The sequence below is a fragment of the Eutrema salsugineum genome, unplaced genomic scaffold (genome assembly GCF_000478725.1).
Source record: "Eutrema salsugineum unplaced genomic scaffold, Eutsalg1_0 scaffold_13, whole genome shotgun sequence".
NCBI lineage: Eukaryota > Viridiplantae > Streptophyta > Magnoliopsida > Brassicales > Brassicaceae > Eutrema > Eutrema salsugineum.
Window position 1 is genome coordinate 9136979 of NW_006256885.1, and position 24549 is coordinate 9161527.

At 38.3% G+C, this 24549-nt stretch overlaps 8 protein-coding genes across 12 annotated transcripts; 4 read left to right on the forward strand and 4 right to left on the reverse strand.

Moving 5' to 3' along the window:
- Positions 1–826: 826 nt before the first annotated feature.
- LOC18024062 (polypyrimidine tract-binding protein homolog 1) lies at positions 827–4053 on the forward strand. Of its 2 annotated transcripts, none has more exons than XM_024159856.1 (10): positions 827–1161; positions 1486–1695; positions 2246–2308; positions 2396–2469; positions 2572–2667; positions 2766–2823; positions 2917–3021; positions 3097–3178; positions 3345–3457; positions 3640–4053. In XM_024159856.1, the coding sequence occupies exons 1-10, from the start codon at positions 979–981 to the stop codon at positions 3859–3861; spliced, it is 1206 nt and encodes a 401-aa protein (XP_024015624.1). In that variant the 5' UTR covers positions 827–978; the 3' UTR covers positions 3862–4053. The 2 variants fall into 2 exon arrangements, with proteins under 2 accessions (XP_024015624.1, XP_024015625.1); XM_024159857.1 differs by having other exon boundaries at positions 3345–3410; positions 3640–4007.
- Positions 4054–4210: 157 nt separating this feature from the next.
- LOC18024063 (pre-rRNA-processing protein ESF1) lies at positions 4211–7097 on the reverse strand. The gene is made up of 7 exons (XM_006408404.2): positions 6477–7097; positions 6321–6395; positions 5947–6182; positions 5698–5860; positions 5492–5620; positions 4690–5393; positions 4211–4578 (listed from the first exon to the last, which is right to left on the reverse strand). The coding sequence occupies exons 1-7, from the start codon at positions 6996–6998 to the stop codon at positions 4317–4319; spliced, it is 2091 nt and encodes a 696-aa protein (XP_006408467.1). The 5' UTR covers positions 6999–7097; the 3' UTR covers positions 4211–4316.
- Positions 7098–7282: 185 nt separating this feature from the next.
- Positions 7283–9366, forward strand: LOC18024064 (uncharacterized protein At5g19025). The gene is made up of 2 exons (XM_024159649.1): positions 7283–7597; positions 7759–9366. The coding sequence occupies exon 2, from the start codon at positions 7978–7980 to the stop codon at positions 8662–8664; it is 687 nt and encodes a 228-aa protein (XP_024015417.1). The 5' UTR covers positions 7283–7597; positions 7759–7977; the 3' UTR covers positions 8665–9366.
- A 559-nt stretch (positions 9367–9925) lies between these two features.
- On the forward strand, positions 9926–12653 carry LOC18024065. The gene is made up of 4 exons (XM_006408406.2): positions 9926–10799; positions 10986–11333; positions 12085–12287; positions 12375–12653. Exons 1-4 carry the CDS (start codon positions 9926–9928, stop codon positions 12651–12653), a joined length of 1704 nt encoding a protein of 567 aa, XP_006408469.2.
- A 55-nt stretch (positions 12654–12708) lies between these two features.
- On the reverse strand, positions 12709–16600 carry LOC18024066 (starch synthase 2, chloroplastic/amyloplastic). Its single transcript, XM_006408407.2, has 8 exons — positions 16008–16600; positions 14924–15599; positions 14752–14816; positions 14555–14632; positions 14327–14437; positions 14180–14224; positions 13915–14088; positions 12709–13822 (listed from the first exon to the last, which is right to left on the reverse strand). The coding sequence occupies exons 1-8, from the start codon at positions 16317–16319 to the stop codon at positions 12866–12868; spliced, it is 2418 nt and encodes an 805-aa protein (XP_006408470.1). The 5' UTR covers positions 16320–16600; the 3' UTR covers positions 12709–12865.
- Positions 16601–17012: 412 nt separating this feature from the next.
- Positions 17013–18488, reverse strand: LOC18024067 (peroxidase 27). Its single transcript, XM_006408408.2, has 4 exons — positions 18219–18488; positions 17946–18131; positions 17686–17845; positions 17013–17532 (listed from the first exon to the last, which is right to left on the reverse strand). Exons 1-4 carry the CDS (start codon positions 18429–18431, stop codon positions 17126–17128), a joined length of 966 nt encoding a protein of 321 aa, XP_006408471.1. The 5' UTR covers positions 18432–18488; the 3' UTR covers positions 17013–17125.
- Positions 18489–20616: 2128 nt separating this feature from the next.
- Positions 20617–22463, reverse strand: LOC18024068 (pyruvate, phosphate dikinase regulatory protein 2). Its single transcript, XM_006408409.2, has 3 exons — positions 21986–22463; positions 21010–21652; positions 20617–20877 (listed from the first exon to the last, which is right to left on the reverse strand). Exons 1-3 carry the CDS (start codon positions 22376–22378, stop codon positions 20768–20770), a joined length of 1146 nt encoding a protein of 381 aa, XP_006408472.1. The 5' UTR covers positions 22379–22463; the 3' UTR covers positions 20617–20767.
- Positions 22464–22773: 310 nt separating this feature from the next.
- Positions 22774–24515, forward strand: LOC18024069 (binding partner of ACD11 1). 4 transcript variants are annotated; one of them, XM_006408410.2, is made up of 5 exons: positions 22774–22916; positions 23248–23384; positions 23455–23530; positions 23610–23711; positions 23821–24515. In XM_006408410.2, exons 2-5 carry the CDS (start codon positions 23269–23271, stop codon positions 24277–24279), a joined length of 753 nt encoding a protein of 250 aa, XP_006408473.1. In that variant the 5' UTR covers positions 22774–22916; positions 23248–23268; the 3' UTR covers positions 24280–24515. The 4 variants fall into 4 exon arrangements, with proteins under 4 accessions (XP_006408473.1, XP_024014841.1, XP_024014842.1 ...); XM_024159073.1 differs by having other exon boundaries at positions 22831–22882; XM_024159074.1 differs by lacking the exon at positions 22774–22916 and adding an exon at positions 22939–22957.
- The last annotated feature ends 34 nt before the right edge of the window (positions 24516–24549 follow it).

Consider the following 24549-nt stretch of genomic DNA (forward strand, 5'->3'; position numbering starts at 1 on the left):
AAAAAGGAAGCCATTCTGCTATCTTTTAGGAGTTAAATAGAAGTAACAATAACTCACCATTGTCTAAACCCAAACTTGCTTATTCTCAGTTAAATTTGCCTTTCAACGCTCTATCTTGGGCAAGACACGACCAAAATCATCCAACTAAAAGTAAAACAAGAGAAAAATAAAAGGAAAGAAACCAAACAATACAACTTTTTCATCATAACCACAGTAGGCCAAGCATAGGGATTATGTGAGAGAACTTATATGGCAAGAAACAAGCCACGCAAATTAGAAAGAGACTAGAGCAAACGTAGTACAGTGTTAAAGACTCTAGTTAATAATACAATTAAACCAGTTATTAATGTATGAGTCACTTCACAAACAGTAGAGACTATTGAGACCCTCTCGACCAAGACTTAAGGATATGAGATTTAACTGACTGTTAGCTCATGTAGGGCCAAGAAACAGAGTCCCGATTCCTCTGTGACCTTATTAACTTGTGTTTTGCTTTTTCAGGTTTGATTTAGAATTTTCTTTAAAAGAGTAGAATTAAATCATCTCGCAGTAAGTTATGCTCAAACCTTTCATGACTATCTTTAGCAACACATAACCAAATCATTCAAAAAGTCAACAAAAGAAGAAGGACCCAAACAACACAACTTTCATTCAAGTCACAGTAGATCATTGGAAGATTGATAAAAATGGCTTGTGATTTCTTTCAAGGGCCCAATTTCCTGAAGATTATTGGGCCCTTGATACAGAGTCAAGTGTACTAAGTGGGCTTATAAACTTTTTTTTTCGTCGCATCAATCATAAATTAAATCATTTTTGGGGACCGATTTGCAAATTTGCGTGATATACTTATTAGCTGTATAGTTCCGATCACAATTCAGCTCAGAGAGAATCGAATCGAGGGCCGTTTTCGCGTCGGCCTTTGCTCTGTGTGATTGTTTTACAAAATCGGACAAAGTATTTATAAACGCCTTACCGGAGATGTCGAGCTCAGGCCAAACCCAGTTTCGCTATACGCAGACGCCGTCGAAGGTGGTGCACCTGCGGAATCTTCCATGGGAATGCGTGGAAGATGAGCTCATCGACCTTTGCAAACGATTCGGCAAGATCGTCAATACCAAGAGCAATGTCGGCGCCAATCGCAATCAAGCCTTCGTCGAATTTGTGAGTTTCGTTTATTAATTCCCCTTTACCCAATTTCTAGTTCCTGGGTTTTGGTTCCGAAATGATAAAGTAGATATTGGAACTGCTTTCTGGTTGAAATTGAAGCCCTTAAGCAGAAAAAAATATACATAAACGTATATTCGGAGTTTCCCTCAACTGTAGTACCTCACCTGGAATCATCACCATGTCCAATAGATTTCTGAAGCTTTAAGTTTTGAAAATCTATGGTTGACTCTTCTTCTAGCTTCTAATTCCTTGCCCTTTTCGCATTTTTGCATGTCGTTTTGGCCACGCCTCTTGACGAACAATTAACTTGCTTTACAGGCTGACTTGAATCAGGCCATATCAATGGTTTCGTATTATGCTTCATCTTCAGAGCCCGCACAGATTCGGGGAAAAACTGTTTATATTCAGTACTCGAATCGGCATGAAATAGTAAACAATCAGAGTCCTGGAGATGTCCCTGGAAATGTCCTTTTGGTTACCTTTGAGGGAGTGGAATCTCACGAAGTGAGCATCGATGTGATCCATCTGGTAAGTTCATTAAGCTGATTTTTACTTCCCAAGGGACTCCGAGTGTGACCTTCTTTCAGTGATTTTTTTTTTTTGGTCAATGAGTATCTTGTCGTTGGGAATTGGTTCTATTTTATACAACTTGAGATTGATGGTTACACATGGGTGAGGCAAATACATGAGACAGTGTGTTGTGCTTCGAGCAGATGAATATATAAAAAGATCTCAACTTGATATTAAGCAAACTTCTTTTAGTAGCTTTTACTTAGACATACTATTCCAATTACAATATATCAACATTAATGAAATGCTCGAATCACAGATGTTGATGCCTCTTTATTAAAATCTTTCTGGAGAGAGTTTGGAAATAGTATCGTGTTCGTCATTCTCCTATCTATGGTCTATCGTGCCCATAAGTGGACAGGTGTCACTCTGTACTCATCTGGGCTTCTCTTTTTTAGTCCCCATCCGGGAACATTTGAGTTTCTTTAGACCGATTTGGTTCCCTTAGTTGCTCTCCTTCCACTGTATTATGGTCACGACTCATATCTGGTCTTATTGTTTGTTTCAGGTATTTTCTGCCTTTGGATTCGTCCACAAAATTGCCACATTTGAGAAAGCTGCTGGTTTCCAGGTTAGATATCGAGATTTGTTTCAGTCTTGCTTTATGTAGAGAATGAAATGATGTTAAACTTATTATCTGCCTTTCATAACCTGCCAGGCACTAGTTCAGTTTAGTGATGTGGAGACTGCATCAGCGGCAAGGAATGCGCTGGATGGCAGAAGTATACCCAGGCATGCTCAAAACTCTTTATTTATGCCTTCGAACCCTGCGTTCACGCCTAAAGATATAGCTCTATTGATGATTTGTTTCGTTTGTGAAACATTAAAATTCAGATATCTGCTTCCAGAACATGTTGGCTCTTGCAATTTGCGAATGTCTTATTCAGCTCATACTGATCTAAATATCAAGTTTCAGTCCCACCGTAGCAGGTAGAGTTTTGAGCCCTTGCAATTGTATACTACCAGTAATGTTGGAAACGTGATGTTAAAGTAGTTGATTCATGTGTTTGATTCTTTTACGTACCCAGGGATTACACAAATCCATACCTTCCAGTGAATCATACTGCAATGGATGGATCTTTGCAGGTAAATTTTTCCCGCCTCACCACTACTTTTACCTTTCTTACATTGATTGCGTTGTGTTACATTACTGATCGTCTTTGACATCACTGCCTTCAGCCTGCTTTGGGTGCTGACGGAAAGAAGGTAGAATCTCAGAGCAACGTCCTTCTCGCTTTGATTGAGAATATGCAGTATGCTGTCACTGTGGATGTTCTTCACACGGTGAGGAACAATAAATTTCTGCTTCTCAGCATGCTTTAATCTCTCAAAATTAATAATTTCCTTTGCTTCTCGCAGGTGTTTTCTGCGTATGGAACTGTCCAGAAGATTGCGATATTTGAGAAAAACGGTTCAACGCAAGCCTTGATTCAATACTCTGGTACATGCCATTGATTATCTGCATAAATGTCTGATTGTGATCCGATCAAACCCCTTTATGAACTCTAAACATCTTTGAGTTATTTTGCGAATCGTCTTATTGGTATGCTGAGCATTTGATTACAGTCGTCGTTTGCTTCATGATTCTTTTAATATATTCGCTGTAGATATACCAACGGCGGCAATAGCTAAAGAAGCGCTGGAAGGACACTGCATATATGACGGTGGCTACTGTAAGCTTCGACTATCATACTCTCGTCATACTGATCTCAATGTAAAGGTACATAAGATCGGTTACATTTCTTGAGTTGTGTACGTAAAACAAAAACAGAGAGTAATAGCTGATGCCTGCAAGAACCGTATGCTTTTTGTATTCAACAACTGAGCGAAATCTGAAATCAAAGTTTCTAACTTAAAACTAATTTTCTTCTTTCTTCATCTGTTTCCGGTGTTGGAATGAAGGCTTTTAGCGACAAAAGCAGAGACTACACACTGCCAGATCTAAGCCTGCTTGTGGCCCAAAAAGTGCCCGGAGTCTCAGCGTCTGCGCCAACAAGTGGTTGGCAGAATACGCAGGTGCAAACTCAATACGCAGGTTATGGTGGAAGCCCATATGTCTACCCATCAGCTGATCCCACTGGGGCTTCACCTTCTGGCCATCCTCCTCCTCCTTACTATGGTTGATAATGATTATGTTGCTGTTTTCTTTAAATTTCGTTTTTTTTTGCTGTCGTCTAAGACCCGTTTAACTGGGGAGTTTCTATGTTTAGGTTTCACCAGTAAAAGTGTGATTCTTCTTCCTTTTTTTTTTCGTTTAATAGACATTTAAGTAAACCCAATAATAATAAATCAAAACCCGCTATTATGCGAGTTTCATAAATTAAAAAGACTCACTGATAAGATTATTTTACCCATTATTTATGGTCTGACGATGGCCAATAAAAGTAAACCATCTTCGAGAATGAGCTAAAAGATGATCTAACTTGGATTCCTAGTAATTTTTAGATACACTATTTGAATCAGAGGAGAAGTGAAAAATTAACCGGAGTCCCGAATCAATATTAAATGAAAAATTGTTAACATCTCTTAAAAAAAAAACTAAAACTAAAATTGATTTGAAGGAAACATAGACACTATTACTACTTGTTTGATAAAGCTTTGGCTTTGTTCTTCATACGCTGAGCCAAACCAGCAGTTGCCGCTTTTTTCTTGTCGGAATCCTTCTGCTGAATCTTGAGCTTCAGCGATTTGACAGCAATAGACTCTGCATAACTCTTAGATCCCAACTTCCCATCTTTAGTCGACTCTTCTTTCGCCTTTTTCACCGTAGCTTTCGCTTCCTCGTGGCTTCTCGGATCTTCCTTGTGCTTCTGAGCTAATTGCCTAACATAAATCGCACTCCTGCAATAGTACCCCAACAAAATTCATTAGAAAACAGAACCTCACCATAAATCGCAGCAATATACAATATTCTCAAACTTTGCAAAAGAATTAGATTCATCATCCATATACCTTTTAAACTGTGGATCTGTAGGGTCTAGAGCAAAGTCAGGATCCGAGATTGCAGCTGAGAATCTCTCTTTAATATCATCAAGATCAACCGCAGGTATCTTCTCTTCTGCCATCTCTTCTTTACTTCTCTTTTTACCTTTCCGTTTAATATTATACCCTTTAAGACCATCTCCTCCATTCTCATCAGCCAGTAACAACTCTAGCTCCGCTCTGCTTCTTTCTTCCGTTGCTACTTCCTCCTCTAAACCCTTCTTCTTCTTATCAGTCTTTCCTTCTTTCTTTTTCTTCTTCTTAAGACGGGGTTCCTCCATAAAGAAATCGTCATCACCATCGTCTTTCACCGCCTTTCCATCAACGTTGTAGTCATCCTCATCCGAAGATGAAGAATCATCTTTCTGTTTGTTCTTCCTAGCTCTCTTCTTCTCGCTTTTCTTCCTTAGATACGCATCCCAAACCGTTTCTGACTTCTTGTCTTTCCTTTCACGAATTTGTTTACTCAGATCTTCTAACCCGGTATTGAATGTTACTTCCATATCCTGGCCATTCTCCTCCTCCTCCCCGTCTTTATCAGAACCAGCATCTTCAGATTCGATTAAAGCTCGGTACTTTTCTTTTCTTTTTTCCTTTTTACTAGCTTCGTTGTTGTCCTCATCAGATTCACTCTCATCAGAAGCCAAAAATTCCTTCATCTCAAGTTCTGCCAGCTATGATCGACAGAGAAATTCACAAACAGTATCAGAACACTAACAACTGCAGTTAATAGGAGATGCTTCTAAGTCAATATTTAAAAAAGTAGACAGACCTGATCAGGGTTGAATTTCTGATTTAAGGTCTTTATGCGGTGCGGCTCATCTTCATCCCAAGAAAGATTAACTTTGCTCAACTGCAGTGCTCGGCTCTGAAAATCTAAGCCTTCATAATTAGAAGGCGCCTGTAAATTTTTTCAAAATTATTAGACCACCATGAAACCACAAGATCACAGTTTAAAGGAAAGAAGCAGCAATGCACCTCGGTGGCAATATCACGAGGCGGATGTTTAAATTCCATGGAATCTGGAATAAATCTCAAGTCGAGCTTGTTAGAGGATTTCTCAAACTCAAGTCCATCACATGATTTGTACAAGAAATCTGCAGTAGCAGCTGAATCACATTCGGCAACAGCATGATAGTACCTGAAACAGAGCAACAGTAACTGTGAGTTTTAGAAATAAAAGCTCTTGGACATATGTATAGCCTTGAAAGGCAGATCTCAACTTACTTTAATCTACTTTTTTCGTAATCACGTAATTTCTCATTGTTGACGTCCTCGTCTTCTTCTTCCTCCTCCTCGTCATCATCATCATCTTCTTTCTTTCTGTCGCCATCTATTGCCGGCCCATGGATTTCCTCCTCTTTCATTCGCTCCAGTCCAAAATCGGTTGGATAGACCGCAACTGACAAAATGCGTCCATCTTTGGGCACAAACGAATTCAAAACTACGTACAAGTCTTTGGCCTAAGTAACAAATAAGAACAAATGCTGATAAACTCATAGAATACTAAGTGCAGACTAGGCAAAGAAACAAACAAGCTAGCTAAATCCTTGAGATATAGAGCTAAATTGAAGCAATGCAATCGTCGATTGAGAACTTACCGAGACATGTCTCCAGTCCATGCGAACAATAGCCAGTCTGTGAGTTTCTTTTTCGATATTCGTAATGTTCTCTTCCTACCAAAATTTGAAATTTATTATTTCTCAAAAGCTAGAATGATGATATATCGTATAATCAAAGGCATAGGAGCAATTTACCTCAACTTCTGGTCCATCGTCTTCGTAAATAGCTTCGTCGTCCTCATCGGTATCCTCCTCCGATACCTCTACGCTGCCGTCAGACTCTGATTCCTCATCAGATTCTTCATCCGAAGAATCCACCACATTCAGACTCTCACTCTTGATCTCATCCTCTTGTGCAGCCTCGCCCTCGTCCCCAGATTCCTCTTCTTCGCTCTCCTCCATCTTTCGCTTTTTCTTCTTCTTCTTCTCGTCGTCGTCTTCTTCAATTCGATAATACTCTCTAAGAGAATCCTTGGCACTAGCTCCTCTTCTCCGCTTGCCACGCTTATCGACCGGAGCAGAAGCCTTATCGGTGAGCACCCCCGGGAATCGACGAGGATCAATGGGGACTTTGGAATCACGCATCGGAAGCCTACGGAATCTGGGGTCAGTGTGCGCCGACGAAAACCTTGGATCCGAAATCATTTGTTGTCCTTGCTCGGCGCCTCCACCTCCAATGGATGCTCCCTTGCTTTGGTTTTTTCTCTTCGAACCCATTGTTTGATTGAATCAAAGAGCAACGGATATTGGTTTTTAGGGTTTTGAGGCTGTGAATAGGACGACGAGGGAGAACAAGAATCGGAAATTTTAGGGTTTTTATATGAGAGCTCAACTCTGCTCTGTAATAAATACTCTCGTGACCACTTTACCCGACTTAACATAACGCAATTTTAATACACTAGCTTTAATTAGGTGAATTGATAATATTTTTTTACACAAGAAAAAAAAGGCAACACCTACGCACGAAGGAAGGCTTATCTCTAAAACGCGTGTCACTTGCTCTCTCTTTCCCCCTCCCTCACATCACATACGAATATACGATTCCATTCCATTCCATTGGATTTGGACCCAAAACAGAAATCAAGAGAAGATTTTTTGATATCATGACGACGACGACGACTCAGTGAGGGAGCTTCTTCCTACACGTTGTTGAATTCTTGCTTCAGGAACCTTCCCTATCCTTTGTTTGGTGGTTGTCGTAGCCTTCAATCTCGCTTTTTCTTCTCTTTTTTTTATTCTTCAATTCGTTTCAGCTTCTCATTTCAATCGGTTTACGGGTGGATACGAAATCCAATCAGTTTCTACGAGCTACCAAGTTGAGTTTTTTTCTCTTCAGTTGCGGAGAAAGAAGTGTTTTTTTCTTTTTTCTTTTCATTTTGATCGATTGATCTGATTTCGGGGGAGTTTCGATCAGATTGAAACCGAGCTTTTCTATCCAAACCATCGGCTGATTTCGAAAATTTCTCTTACGTTTCAGGACGTTGCTCGATCTGATTTCAGGTTTTTTTTCAATTTCTGGGTTTGGTCTTGGATCTGGAATTCGATTCGATCGAGTTTCATAGATCGATTCAGATTAAAAAACTCGTGGATCCAATCCCAGAAATAGTTCGATTTGTTGGTATAGAGGGGGAGATATCAAAATCGAAATCTTGATTCGAATCGGTTTCGTCTTCTGTTCTGGCTCTGAATTTCCTCGATGGTATATTTGCACAGCTCAATCTCGGTCTGCAATTCCGTCGACCAAGCTCCTACATTGATCATGTCGAACTCACCATATTTGCAGCCTAAATCGAGAAACAGCCGAAAATCTTACACAACATCTCCTAGCTGTTCCAAATTCCCTGTCTGCGACGGATCTCAGTCGGCTGCTATTGATGTCGTGATCTTAATCGCGGTGATCACGGCTTGCGGGTTCTTGTTCTTCCCCTACGTCAAACTCATCACCCTCAAATCGTTTGACATCTTCTCAGATCTCTCGGTTCTAGTCAAAGAAGAGATTTTGCAGAACCCAATTGTGTATGGATCATTAGCTCTGAGCATCTTCTGCGCTGCCATCTCCACTTGGCTCGTTATACTCTTGTGTACAATGCAGAGATGTGGTAAACCGAATTGTAAAGGCCTTAGGAAAGCTGTTGAGTTTGATATTCAGCTAGAGACAGAGGAATGCGTCAAGAGCTCACACAACAACAGCAACAACAACAGGAACAAGAGGGGAATGTTTGAGTTGCCTCGTGTCCATCACCGTGAATTGGAAGCCGAGCTGAAGAAGATGGCACCCCCTAATGGGCGAGCCGTGCTGGTTTTCAGAGCGAGATGTGGTTGTTCTGTAAGGAGATTAGTGGTTTCGGGGCCAAAGAAACAGCAGAGGAAGATCAAGAAATGAAAAAGTTCAAAGAAAGAAAAACAAAAGGTTCCATCTTTGGAAATGAGACGGGATCGTTATACTTTTCTTTGGTTAGCTTTATTCCTCACACACACTTTTTTTACAAAAACTTACAGTATATGTTAATCTATGTGTTTAAATAAGGTACAATGGGAATAAGCATTGTAAGAATATTGAGGGAAACTGGTTATAGTGAAGAACATTTTGGTTATAATCTTCTAGTTGTGCGCCCGAGCACTATGGGAACAGAATATGCATTGATGGTGTTTTTGATATTGATCTGTTTAGGTTTTCAATCATGAAGGTTGAAACTTTTGTGCAGGTTAGCTAAAGAACTGTCACTTACATTGAAGAACATCAAATGTGCGTTTGTGTGTCTATTAGTTTCCCTATGTTCTTCTTATGTGGCTTTGTTATGGAGCTGGAGAAGTGATGAGATTCGAACTCAAGAGACCTCTCGTTCTTTAAACTGTTGAATTCCTGGATTTGGCCGTCTTTTGTTTCTTGATTCGTTGAAGAATCTGCAGATTTACACTTACGTGACTTTTGGTATCCCTATATACTGGTCAATTTAGATTTGAAATGGATAGACTTTGTGGAATCTGACAGTAAAACTAACCAAGGTCGACAATTCAAGGCCCTTTATTATTTTTACTATTTTATTACAACATGTTGTGCTTATCTCTGTTACGGATCAATTGATGGATGAAACAGAGCAAAGTACACGTATGAGTTCCGATAATTTAATAATACCACAGAATGGCTGGACTATGATATTTAACAGAATTTTACAGAATAAGTTAAGAGCGGGACCATGATATTACACTTAAGTTAAACTTTTATTTATATATTAATGAATCAAAATTAAAAGTTGTGATTTTCTTAAGACAAAATATAGATTATGATTGATAACAGAGTTACAAAATCGTGATACTATGGAGGGTCAACTTGGCTTAACTTGTAGGTATAGTTAACGATAAACCAACGTTCTTTTGTTACAAATTGGTTTTAATTTAGTTATAGTTCGAATATTTCCAACATGTGTTAACCCAAAAACTGCATCAATAAGGAAGAAACACTCAAGATTAAGACGACCCTTGAACAACTTTATTTATTAATGATTAGTCTGAGGGAAAAAATCCCAACAAGGCTCTTTCTCAGCAGCTTCGTCGTCATCATCATCATCATCTTCTTTTTCTTGTTTATAAAGGCACTCTCTTGGGTCCTCCTCCTCTCTCTCTCTCCCTCCCTCTGAAATTTGATGGCTTTACTCTCAGCATGTTGGCTAATGATAGAATCCATAGTGATCCAAGATGGTTTCTTGAAATGGTCCTACATGAAATTATTCATGCACCCTCTTCTTCTCTTTCTTTGTCAACTATTTATATGGCTCTATCTCTTCTTTTTATGGCTTGTCACACCTTTTCAAACGTTTTACAACGCCTTTTTATCGTTATTGGTCACGTTCTCTAAGCTATTTAGCAGTTTTATCCGAGTCATTGTGGTTAGAAGAGAGGTTACATGTAATATTGAACCTCGGCAAGAGATCAATAATACCCTTGTTAACTTGGAACTTTCAAGGAGTATTCATAATCCGGTTCCTACCTTTAGCTTTTCATTTAAACATCAAGTGGATAGTCAATTAAAAGTTCTTCTAGCTATGCAAAAAGGCGAGATTCTTGAAGACGAAGAAGATTTTTGCTGTCAATTTGATCAAGAAAATGCTGATGCTCAGCTTCTTGATGGTAAGGTAAACGAGGAGGACGAAGATATTGTCAATGTTGATGTTGTGAACATGGAGAAGAACCTTGAGCTGAAACATCAGACTATGCCAATCAATCAAGAAAATATATATTCATTAGCCAAAGATGTTGAAGAAGAAGAAGAAGATACTGTAAACTCAAACGTGGAGACTGATCTACCTTCTCTAGTAGCTAGTGATGATATGAACTCACTCTATAGCGATGGAGATCATCCCTCTCCTTTGTTTGTTGCAAGCTTGGATTCAGCGGTCCAAGATTCGATTGATATAGAGAATCAAACTCATCAAGATGAAGATGATGAAGTATACAAGAAATACTGCGAAAGAATGAAATGGTATGACATCCTAAGCCGCGATAGAACCTATGGGCTAAGTAAGTCTTTTTATTTTATTTTTTTCTTTTTTCTTTTTAGTTAGGGATTCTTGCACGGAAACCCACACTTAATCTCAGAACCTATTGAATCATCTGTTTTTTTTGTTTATACTAAATATTTTTTACTACAATTTATTATATCATAATGTCATTGATGTTAATTAAAATCCATTTTTACATCCCTAGGTGTGATCATGAACCAAGAAACGGCAAGTGGTTTGAGCTTATGGGGAATAACGGCAGAGAAGAGGCTAAAACAAAGCATAGAGAAGGATCTCGAGCTAGTATATGTTGCTCAATCATGTTTATCATGGGAAGCTCTTCAGCATCAGTACATAACAGTCAAAGATAGTTTGAAATCCGCTGATTCGGGAGGCGGGTTCTATAACGATGATATATCTAAAGAATTCCAGAAGTTTCAGGTTTTATTAGAGAGATTCTTGGAAGACGAAAGGTGTGAAGTAAAAAGGGTCTTGAGCTTTGTTCAAAGAAGGTTTGAGCTCATGAGCTTCTTTCAAGTCCCAAGAATTTCAGGTAACTGATTCATTTACTTATCATATATAAACATTCACATCATATCCCTAGCTATTAATAATACTAAGAATTTTGTATAAACTTTTATATATGTTAGTATTACCATTCTTGGTGGGTTACATCGTGTATGAATTGAGAGGTCATGCAATATAGTTTTTAATTACGTTTGTTGGAATCATAGGAACCATTGTCTAATTTTATTTAAGTAATGATAATTGATTATTATCTCGTTTTCGTTTGTTATGAAAATTATAAAGTTGTGGTCAAAAGATGAGCTTCAACAGATTCCTTGACTCTAATATTGTCTAAAATTTCAGTTAAAGAAGAATGACTTTACTCCTTAAGAAAACATTTTAAAATTCCAAGCAGCTTTCATTGTAGATACGACGAATCTATCAGTTAATTTTTAAAATATATGTAAATATCTAAAATAGTCAAAATTTTATGTTCTAACAGGTTATGTGTCAACTCACAAGAACACCCTTATCTATAACGTATTTTATTCAATCAAGAACTTGAAGAATTGTCAACTCTATAGGTTGACCGAGAAAAGAAAAAAAGTTCTTACAAACTTCATAGAAATTAGAGGATTAAAATGTGTAATCCATTTTGAATTAACCGTCGTATAATTTCACATGACACTCTAGATTTTTTTTCTCCATATATCATTTTTAGTTTATGCAAAATTAGATTTTTTTCTTCAATTATTAGTATATATGTGTTTAATGGGGATATATATTCATTCATGAAGGAGGAAAAGAAAGAAAGGAGAAACAAGTGGTGAAAGCAATAGAGAGATGCATTGAAGTCTTCTATGACTTCGTGACAGCAGACATCAGGAGACCTTTGATATGGGAAAGACTTAAAACCTCATTCGTGAATTCTCCTCTTATGGAATTGGAAGATCCAAGAGACATTAAACTTTTTCTTGACCTTAAAAATTCACTCCAAAAGGTAAAAAATTTATAAAGTCTCTTTACTTTCCTAATTTCCTTTTAGAATTTTGCTAAAATAAATGTTAACATTTTTGAAATTTCGAAGAAGGAACGGTTGTTGAAGGAGGTACAAGGGAACCAGAAGAAGATTTGGTTCAAGAAGAAGAAATCTTTTAACGTTGGAGATAATGAGATTGAGAAAGAGGAAAACTTTATGTTAGTGAGATCTCTAATGATAGACTTAAAGCTTGTGTCTAGAGTGTTACACATGTCTTTGGTCTCATCTTCTCACCTCAAGTGGTGTCAACACAAGCTCAACAACATTGATTTCAGTGGTGGCAAAATCTCTAGAATTTCCTCGCCTGTTTTATTTCCCTCTTCTTAATAAGGTACTGGTAGTTTGCGAGTGCAACTATTTGTACTACAGAGGGAGCGCAAGAGATTAAAAAGCTTGATACTTTACCACAAGGAGCTTACAAAAGCATGATAAATTTGCCAAGCTCCAATGTAGTTTTCATCACCAATCTACACAACTATGCTTCTTAACAACTTTCTTTATAGACAGTAACCAAAAAAAGAAAGAACTTTTTTACTAACTCACCACTGATACTTAGCAGCAACAAGAACTTCTTCGTACTTCTCTGCAGCATTATCCCAACTCAAATCTTGTGTCATTCCTCTTCTCTGAAGCCCTTCCCAACTCTCCTTATACTCTCTATATGTCAACAAACAGTTTCCTAAGGCATGAATCAACTTACCTGCTTTCGCGCTATCAAATGTCCATCCAAGACCAGTTTCACTATACGGGTCAAACTGTTGAACCGTATCTCTCAACCCTCCCACGGCGTGGACCACTGGAATGGTTCCATAGTTCATTGCGTAAAGCTGGTTTAGACCGCACGGCTCGAATCTCGAAGGCATCAGCAAAATGTCAGCACCAGCTGTTATTCTGTGAGCTGTTCTAACCGAGAAACCAACCCATCCCCGTGCTTTATCCCGGTATTGGTGCTCCATTTGTCTGAGGACTTCTTCAAGATCCGGACGCCCTGTGCCTAACATAACCAGCTGAACATCCTGACTCATCATCCATGGAACCGCCTCAGCTATCAAGTCAACACCTTTCTGATGATCCAATCTCCCGATAAAACCGATCAGCGGAACATCAGGTCGAACAGGTAAACCGAGCTCTTTCTGTAATGCAGCTTTACACTGGGGTTTACCAATGTGAAGAGTCTCCAAGGAATAGTTTGTATACTCATCAGAGTGCAAGTGAAGATCAAATTTTGGGTTCCATTCCTTTGTATCTATACCGTTGACGATTCCTCTAAACTTCCAGTCGTTTTCATTAATGATGTTATGCAGACCCCAACCTCCCTCTAAGGTCTTAACCTCCCAGGAATATCCATGGCTAACAGTGAGAACTCTATCCGCAGCCTTTAGACCAGCCGCAAAAATGTTGAAGTGCTCACCTCCCACAGGGTCATATAACTTGAAGCTATCCAAGTAATGGCTCGGCAAATCCACGTACGAGAAATCATCTACAGGTCCCCGACCCTAATTTGGCACCAGTAGGTTACGCATAGATCTCTGGATATTAGAATGAAGTAGATCATTTTTTGTTTTTGATGGAATGGAGAATTACTAACCTGGTGAGCAATGTTATGGATTACAAGAACAGATCGTGTGTATTTCATTATTCCGTGATCTCGGTAATAGGCTTTCAGGTAGACAGGCAGCAACGCAGTGTGCCAATCATTTGCTATAAAAGCCAAATTTCCATCTCCATAACACACACCTCCACAAGGAACATACCAAGGAACCTGCCAAAACAAAAAATCCCCAGAAACCGAAACTGGTATAAGAAGAAAGCAAAATATCCAATACAGTCATGATACTGGAGCAGATTTTTACCTCAACAGCAGCTTTGCAAAATAAAACCATCCGCTTCAAGATATCCTAGATTTACAAAAACCAAACTTAGTATATGTACTGTAGGCTGAAATTGATTTTTTTTTGTTTTGGGTAAAGAACAACAGGGAGAATAAAATGTAATCTTACAAGTCGGTTTCCACCGTAAATATTATTACTCAGATGCCGAAACACAGGGCTCTCAATGAAAACAAAATCCACACCATCAATATATGCATGGAAGTACATTACTTCCATATCCTGCAATAAAGTGTACTCCATATGAAATTTTTCTCCACCTCAAACTATTTTTGTTAAGGAATTTTTATATGAAAAGGAAAGACAATTCTAAAGTTGATACATTAACAGCTGTTATACCTGCCCGGCCACCTTATATCTCTTCCGTATACCTACATCTTTGGCTTCGGCATACTCTGCATACCGAGGAACCACAACCTAACAAGAAAAATAAAGAGAATGATTTTACTGACAAGTTTGAGTTGCGATGTCCATAAGACCATAACCACCCAGAGGGCTAATATGACACGAAAAAGGCACTCTTTTATAAATATTACCATAACCCTATGTCCACGCCGAGCCAAAGCCTTTGGCAAAGCGCCAGCTACATCTCCGAGGCCACCTATAAAATTTATCAGCATTTAGCTAGTGTACTCCAAGAGAAACCTACCTATGGACAAGCAAAACAAAACCTTACAATCGATCAAAGATTACAAATGGAAAAATTACCTGTTTTGGAAAATGGAGCACACTCTGCTGCTACCAATATCACATTCATGACATTTGCTCCAGCCAGTGGAGGCGGCTTCTCTTCGTTTCTCACAGGTTCATTAGTATCACTACTGGCTTCTTCATGTGTTTTTTCCTTTTTTGTTTCCATGTACTTCTCTGTCTGTATACTTGATGTTTCAGGTGTTTTAGTCAGGTAAGACGGTAGTGGGTCTGACCAAAATGCACCAGCGTGAGATTTAGTCGGATTTCCAGGAGAAGTTACAGGATCAGAAGTTTTCTCCGAGGAGGTCATAGTAGAAGATGGTTTATAAGGAGGATCTATACTGGAGGCTACTACGCTAGACCAAGGTTTTCCATTAGTGGCTACAACGGATGGTTTCTCAGGAGAGGGAGTGGAGGAAGATTTCACAGGCGCGGAGCTTTGTTTGCTCTTTTTTGGTGATCCAGTACCAGGAGATAAAGTCTTAGCTTCTGGTTCTTTGTTTAAAGATGACTTGCCATAACTGCTTGGGCTAAAACTACCGCTTCCGTCTCCATCCATCTTCTCTTTCCTAGTTGCATCAGTATTTGCATTCACAGAAGAACCAAAGTCTTCTTTTGAACAAGCTATATGATCATCCAAGTTAGGTGTGCTCTCTTTTATAGATGATACCAGCTTCCTCCTTTCAGCAATCTGAAGAGTAACAAGATAGATAAAGCGAAAGAATCTTAACACAAATGTCAAAGAACAATTCAATACATCTAAACTACCAAACGGACAGGCTCCAAAAGTGTAGAAACACCCAAAATCGAGTTCACTCAGACACCATATTTTTATCACGTTCTCACTTACAGCTTATAGTGTAAAAAGATGGTCTTTTCCTACTCTCAAGATCTCTAGAAAGCAATTCATTGACCTAATTCTCACAATGAATAATATACAAAAGGTTGATTTTGAAGGATTAAAAAAACAAAAAACAAAAAACCTAAAAAGCTAACTTTACCAAACCCAGGACTCAACTAAAGTTGGGGAGTATGATAGAATGTAAGGACTTTGGAAATGAAGTTTCAACGAAACCAACAAAGTCAAGGATCGATCTACCTGGTGAAGAAGGTTCCTTTGCATATCAAGAACCTTCTTGCTTTTCTCGATGGTAGCTTGAAGCGCATCCTCCTGCTCATCTCCACTCGCAGCTTCAGAAGAATCTGGGCCCGTAGCCTCCACGCACCTCACAAACTTCCATCGATGTCCCAGAACGAAGCTCCGGCCACGAAATGAGAGTGACCCAGAAGCGAAATCAGGAGAAGAAACTCGGACAACACTCGAATTCCTCAGCGTAGTAGACGAAGTGACGCGACGCTGACTCTTGATTTGACACAGAAGAGGGAGAGAGCTCTCGGCAACTGATGCCATTTACTCGTTTAAAACTAAAAAAAAAGTTTCTCTTGTATGAACAGATCACACAGACTCCGACAGGTTTCACTTGCGAAATTAGACAGAGACCTAACTGAGAAAACCGAACTCAGATGATCCAAAGACGACGGATTTGACAGAGAGTAGCGAGAAAGACGAGAGCTTTGTGAGTAAATTTACGGCTAATCAAACAAAATGGGGCCACAAAGAGAAATCACCATAAACTCTTAGAATACCATCGCTGCTCGCGTGATTCATGAGAATAACATGGGATTTATATTATTTATTTATTTTTATTAGCTCTTCGAAAAACATTGGATTAGGCAGATGATCCATCTATCGCCACATAATTTGATTCCTCGAGATTTCCCAGAAGCAATGGGAATCGTCCACAATATTACAGATATCAAGACTCTCTTCTCTACAAGCTTCACCCTATCAAACTACTACTTTAATTTTATTTTCTAAAATAAATACCATTAAAAAGAATTTTAAATTCATCTAAATACATTTCATTCAGCCATATGTTTATTAATTTTGATATCTGATTGATATATATGTTTATTAGTTTTGATTTCTTTTTATCACTTACTACTATTATCAAATTATTTCTTACACATTAAACAAAGTTGCATGGTTTATTTGTTTGAGAAATTACATACAGCTTATTCCCAAGAAATCAATCACATTTAATTAACGTTTTAAAAAGAAGAAGAAGCAAACCATAACAACAGTTGTCCAAAAAAAAAAAGCAAACCATAAGAAGCAAACTCGGCGAGAGATCGATGTTTTCATGCTTTAAACTCTTAATTAGGAACACGACACATCTTACGGATCTCCCCGGCCCGACCCGTAAGAACTTCGATCCGACCCATTTTCACCATCGAGACACCAAAGTCATGGAAGAAGGTTGACCCATGAGTTCTTGCCTGCTGGAAGACATAAGCCCTTGTCTTTGAGTTGTCCAATAGAGCAGCATCCGATTGGAAAAGCCCTCTTCTCTTAGCCACTAGCGTGAAGTAGCTCTCGTCGAATGTCTTGAAACTTCCCGGATCCATCTCTAGAGCCGTCGTGGTATCCGTCGGCTTGCATTTCTTCCTGAGGTTAGCGGCGTACTCCGAGTCCAAACTCGGGTCGCTGTCTCCTCTTCCGGTGAAGTTGTAAAGCCGGTTTGACATTAGGGGACAATGTCCCATTCCAATAGTGTGTCCACCTTTTATTTAGAAGATACAAACAAAAAATTATGTATATTTTTCCATCTATCAACATTTTATATTTACTACCAAAACGGGTTTCTAGCTAATTAATCCATTTCTTGAATTCAAATATTATTTCAGACCAATATCGTTCATTTGTAAATACGTACCTGAAAGAACGACTAGATCTTTCTCGTCTAGTCCCTTTGAGCGAAAATCGGTGATAAGCTTGGCGATGTTGTCAAAAGGTGATGGCAAGATGACCTCATTGATATTAGAAACCCTACCGTCTCTTCTTCCCGTTTCCACTTCCCATGATGGTCCCTCAAGCTAATTAAAATCAACCGGCATATATATTCAAAGTGAATTCAAGGAGCTCCCTACATGTATATATAAAATTCTCGGATTAATGCGAAGATATATTACTTACTGCAACCATTGCGTCCCTAGCGACAAGGGCTAAGATATCAGAGCAAGAAACAATGCCCGGACACACTTTTTCAAGAGCCGCCTTGGAATCGTCTATGATTCCAAACCCTCGAAGACTTAGGTTAGGAACTGCATTCTTCTCATCTTGTTTGTTCGATAGCTCTAACAAAACTGATCCGTCACATCCCTGTTGAGTACGATTCACTCAATATAAGACGAGACATAATAAAGAAGTGTATATATTTAAAAGTCATGAGCCATTTGAGAAACATACCCGAACGAAGCAGTCGTGGAAGAACATTCTAAGCAAAGGAGCACCAAGCGTAGGCGCTTTCTTCATCGCAGCGAACACTATCTTTCTAACAATACCCTCGGCTTCAGGGCATGTTTTGCCGTAGAAACCTACTTTCAAGCCTTGTGCATTGGCTTCAGCTAGCAACAACACTAAGAACAAGCAAGAGACAACCAATCGCTTACATGCAGCCATTTTTATTTTATTTTTAGCTTCTACTTCTTAGCTTTTGGTTTTTGCTCGATTGATGATGAAATGGTTGATGAGATTAGAGTTATTTATACTAATTTAGGTAAGAGTAACTATATTTTTTTCTAAAACGAATATTGGAATATCATAAGAGTTTGTGGTTAGAACATTGATATTAACTAACATCAAAATGTAGTTGACTACCATCGGTCTGCGGTGGAATGCTTGTATTTTTGTTGTTCTTATGATCAATCATTGCTAGTAGATATAAAAAGAAGGCAATTTGTTAAAAGTCGTACCATATACAGGTATACTGTATATGTATGCTTGTGTTTTCTTATTGATGATGTGAACTGCCACCAGAAAATAAATGGCTGCCTAATTTTAAAAAATAAACTTAAGCAAAAAACACACGCACAATTGGATTTATTGTTTTTGTAAATTTCGTGTGTATATTGTCAATCGTCACTCAGACAATGTCTAAGGGGGTTATTGGGGGGTTATTGGGAGTTGGATTTATGAAGATTTTAGTTGATTTTAAAAATCATGAGATTTGTCAAATTTTTAAGAGTTTTGTTGGATTTGTAAAATTTAGAGAGAATTTTATGGATTCAAACAATCTATTAAAAAAATTTTAATATGACAGATTTTGAGAATCCAAGGGATATAGGTAGTATTTTGAGAATCATAATTTATGAGTTAAATTACAAAGAATCATTATGCCAATAACACTAGATTATAACAGAATCATAGAATCATTAAAATACAGACTTTTTGAATAACAATGGATTTTGATTAGATTATAAAAATCATCATATCAATAACAACTGATTTTTATAATTTCTAAATGAATAACAGATGAATCTATTAAGAATATAAAAATCCACAAACCAATAACTATATAATCTTAAACTCTAAAAATCTTTATAAATCAATTCTCCAATAACACCCAAAGAAAACGAATATAGTTATAACAATGTCTAAAAAATCAAACGGTTCCAGAATGGGAATGGAAATATAGTAATAAAAAAAAAATAGTAATCAAGATGTTGATACTTAGTGTTAGAGAACAACTTCTGCTTGTAAAGATTAACTGACCCTTAGGTAACAAATGATACGTTAACTACGAGGAGACCCAGAATGTAATCATATTAATTTCATATATATTACTTAATTTATTGCCTTAGCGGGGCAGGGGCCGGGGACGGTAGTTTACTAACACTTGGAAGTATTTAATCAAATACTATTAATTTTCTATCTTATGAAGTATATACATATAATCTTTGTCAATGGAAATTTTTTAAGTCCTGGGCGTTATCGCAGACAATAAAGTATATAAAATCTTTTCCAATGAAATGTTTAATTCCTGGACGTTATCGCAGACAATTATTTGATCTCACATGCATATCCATATGCATTATAGGTTTCCCGTAAATGTGACTTGCATGTTCTTCCAATTACAACAACAATCATCTGACCGCAACTTTTTAACCTTTTTTTAGGTGGTAGCGCCGCCTCCGTGTGTCTTAACATCCTATTAATTACTCATGTCGATGAACAGATAACTAGTTATCATCATACATCAAAATTCATAATCGAACGGCATTAGAATACCAAATTCAGTTGACATACTAGATTAAACAGAGCTCGGCGGGAAAAAAAAAATAACAGACCTCTAGAAAAATTCCTGTTTACGAAGGAATCAAAAACGTTTGTTAACAATTTGCTATAACACATCCAAGTTGCAAGCTTTCAACTAATTTTGCTGACGATAGCTGCTACTGTATACATATATATTAAGTATCCTAATAAGAAAAAAATACTAAGTCAGCTAGCATGAAATTTAAAATGTCTAGAAGTTAGAAAATAAAATCATAAATGATGATGCTGATCTTTAATTTGTTGGTTATTACCTCCACTATAAACCTAAAAATCCCCTTTTTTGTTTTTGTTTTTCTGGGTGTTATTCCGTCACCTCACCCTCTAACATTCATTTAATAGTTTGCAGGAATTTATACCACAAGAGTATAAAAATTTGAAGAATTATTTTTCATATTTCTTTTAAAAAAAAAAACATTTGAGTAAAACAAAATTCCCCGCCTTAGTTTGATTTGTTACCTATAATTAGAGACAAGTATATGTGATGTCCAAAAATAAAATAAAAAGAAGACAAGTAAAATATATAAATAAATAAAAATAACAGACAAGTATATTTTTTTTCCTCAATAAACAGACAAGTATTTGGCAAGACTTTATTCATTTGAGACAAAACTCTCTTTCTCTCTGTCTTTAGGAAATAGTAATACTAAACTGTTTCATCCGACCAAGGAAAGGAGCTGAGCTTAGTAGCGTTTTGATATACACGGTACACTAGTACTACTCTCTCTACCGTCATGGTTATAAAGCCGCAGAATCACAGCTGCGGTTTCTTCAATCGCTTTATTCGTCACATCTGCAACCGCCACAACCGCAATTAATAACATGAAAAGAGGGCAATACTTTGTATAAAAACCTTTCCTTTTTGTTGCCAACATTGAAAGAAGAGAAATTTTGAGTAGTGAAAAAGGGAGAATGTGGTGTTTACCTATTACAGACCATCCAGGGTTTTTGGCATAGATCCTTGATGCGAAATCTAGTTCTTTGCGAACAAGATCGAAGCCCGAGTAATAGTTCTCTGCTACCGAATCCACGCCTAACGTTTTAGCCCTTGTTCTCCTAATCGCTTGCAGAACAACAAGCTCAATCTTCAAAGCAAAAACTTTTCTCGGTTCAACCTCAAAAAGCGTCTTGGGCGGTTCCACACCCATCACAAACGGCACATTTGCGACTTTGTACCCTTTTTGAGCAATATAAGTCGACAATGGCGTCTTCCCTGTCCTGGAGACCCCGACCAGAATAATATCAGCCTTGCCTAAGTTCTCGGGTAAAGTCCCGTCGTCTTGCTTGATGGTAAACTCAATGGCTTCGATTCTTTTGAAATATGCATCATTGAGAGTCTTGACCCTACCGGGAGCTGCTCCACGTGTGAGACCTGACGGAGATACGCCTAAGTGAGACGCGATCCCTTCGATGATTGGTCCTAGTATATCAACCGAGAGCACGCCACTTAGATCGCAAGCTTGCTTTGCGGATTTCGCCATTGAAGGGTTTGCTAAAGTGTAGAAACACATTGCCTTTTCTTTAGCCGCCTGCTTGATTATCTCCATTAGCTTCTCCTCGTCCTCAACCTGACCAACAATACCCCAAAGCCAAATCAAAATTCATTTTTAAACTCAAGAAACCAAAGTCATCACAACTTTCGAAACCTTGCAGTTTAAATATTCAAAGATCCAAGTTTTGTTCTGTTCCTATGATCAAAATCTCTTACTGATAACATATAAAGAGAATTAGCTCTAAATTTCATAAACAGCATATTTTTTCCCCATTAGAGAAGTGAAAGTAGACGAATTGGTTACTTAATCCTATAAAGATTTTGACTTGCCCAGATCGTAACTGATGATGAAAATGAAATGAATTGCCGAGAAAAATATGATATATTTTTGTTTTTGTTTGATAAATACCCAAGAGAAGAGGTGTGTATTAACAGAACAACCACGATTGACCAAGCGATCTTCGAATTGCCCCAAAGCGGCGTTAACGGAGTGCTCTGCCGTCCACCCAGTCCCGTCGGAAACCAAATATATCGACTTTCCCGCCGTTATCTCCACGTCATCACCGTCAATCGTCGACGTCTTCCTCTCAGCCTCCTCCGTCGTTACTTGACGGCAAGGTGTGTTATCACTACGGTTAATCGGACGGTCTATCTTAACACCGGATCGCAAAGCACGGGCCCTGGACCATCTATTCAATTTGGCACTAATCTTCAGCTTCGGAGTCGGAGTCGGAGGACTCGAAGCTGTGATCGGAGGTTCGGAATTAGGCTCGGGATGACCTGAGACGCCGTGTAAATTCATCGTCGACCTCGAATATACGAGCGGTGGTTACGGTTTTTATCTTGTCAACAATTTCGGTTTTTATCCATCCAATCACGGCGGTGCAAACGCGTTTAACGCTAAATTGGTTTTTCAGCGTTCCAACACTTATAATTGTTCAGCGTTTTGAACATGAGATATTGACGGAAATGTCCTCACTAATTACTTGGGCTTTTTAAAAGCCCACATATATGTATATCCAAGGCGCCAAAAAACACCTGGATAAACTAACACGTACAAATAATATAACATGCGTATCATTAGAGCGTGGTGTTTACGCGCTAATTTTCCGGAAGCTTTTCAGAAATTGGTGACGTTAAATGGCGCGTGAGAACATCCTCAACCACAACATCAAAATCGAGCCGACAAAACAAAAAAAATTGTGAACATTTTCTCTCTCCTCTCTCTCTCTCTCTCTCTATCTATCTGTTCACACTAATTCTGTGTTCTTTCATCTCCGTCTCTATCTCTTGTGACTTTCCTGAGGTATCTATCAATCCATACCATAATCAAAAAACGGGTAAGCTATAAAGGACACCCACCACTACTATCAAATTATCCGTGCGTTGATTTCTCGAAGTTTCCAATTGTTTGGTTTCTAATTATTTCTACTTTGATCGATTATCTCAGTCTGAGCCTGTTTCTGTGTTTTTGCTACCGTTACTTACGTCTATGAACAACTTTTTTCAGTTTATAATTTAGGATTTCTTACTCTGTTTCTGCTTCGGTCATATCGAAAAGTGGCCACTTTTTTTTTGTTTTTGAATAATGACCTAATTAATAATCTTGGTAAATTAGTCAGCAGTTTTGATTCAAGAATATTCTGAGTTGTGATTTGTTATCTGATTTAGGCATCTGGGTTTGTGTAAGAAATGTATCCCTGTGGTTACGTTGCTGAAGTCACGAACTTGTCTCCTCAAGCCACTGAGAAAGATGTTCATAGCTTCTTCTCTCACTGTGGAATCGTCGAGCTCGTCGAGATCACTGGGTATGCTCTTTACGGGACATCCTAATTTCTTGGATTCTTGTATGATGTTTGTTTCTCCATGGTTTTCCAGGTCCGAAGGTGATGCTTTAACGGCCTATGTGACCTTCAGAGATGCCTATGCTTTGGATATGGCCTTGTTGCTTACCGTAAGTCCTTGTCTTTTCCCGGGAAATTGTCAATTGAAACATGATCTTAATTATCGGCAATCGATCTCAACGTTTTCAGGGATCAACGATCGTTGATCAAACCGTTTGGATATCTATGTACGGTGTCTATTTACACGAATCCAACAATCTCACACAAGAAGAAGATTCGTATAGTGTAACGGTCCGTATATAACAACAGAACTAATTCAGATTTATTGGGTTTGTTATAATATGATCCTTACGTTTCTCAAAATGTTTCTTTGTATTTTTGTCATTTTTATGAATAATAGGTGACTCAGACGAACGCATTTGCTTCATCGCCTGGAGAAGCAGTAACCATAGCTCAACAAGTCGTCAAGACAATGATCGCGAAAGGCTACGTTCTAAGCAAAGACGCGATCGGTAGAGCCAAAGTTTTGGATGAGTCACAGAGATTCTCAAGCTTGGTAGCGACCAAATTGGCAGAGATGAGCCACTACATTGGCCTCACACAGAACATTCAGTCGAGCATGGAAGCCGTGAGATCAGCTGACGACAAGTATCATTTCACGGATTTCACAAAGTCAGCGGTTCTTGTCACCGGAACGGCTGCTGTGGCCGCCGCAACCATTACAGGGAAAGTGGCTGCTGCTGCAGCGACCAGTGTGGTCAACAGTCGATACTTTGCTAATGGAGCTTTATGGTTCTCAGATGCTTTGGGCCGGGCTGCTAAAGCTGCGGCCCATATGGGTGGTGGAGGAAGCCATTAATTTTTAAAATCGTCTTTGGGCTTCGTTTGGATACACAGTTACATGTCTATATATATATGTGTGAATGTGGTTTTAAGCCATGCATAACTGGAAAAAGATCACTGACAGGATATTTTCTATATGTATTATGTATTTTCTTTTGTTAGATTATAGAGGTTATACATGGAATGTAATATCTATGAATAATATAAATAAGCCTAAAACTTAATTTATGAAAGAATGATGGGTCCTAGAAACCTCCCTAGCCTTGATCCTTTCCACCTTTTCTCT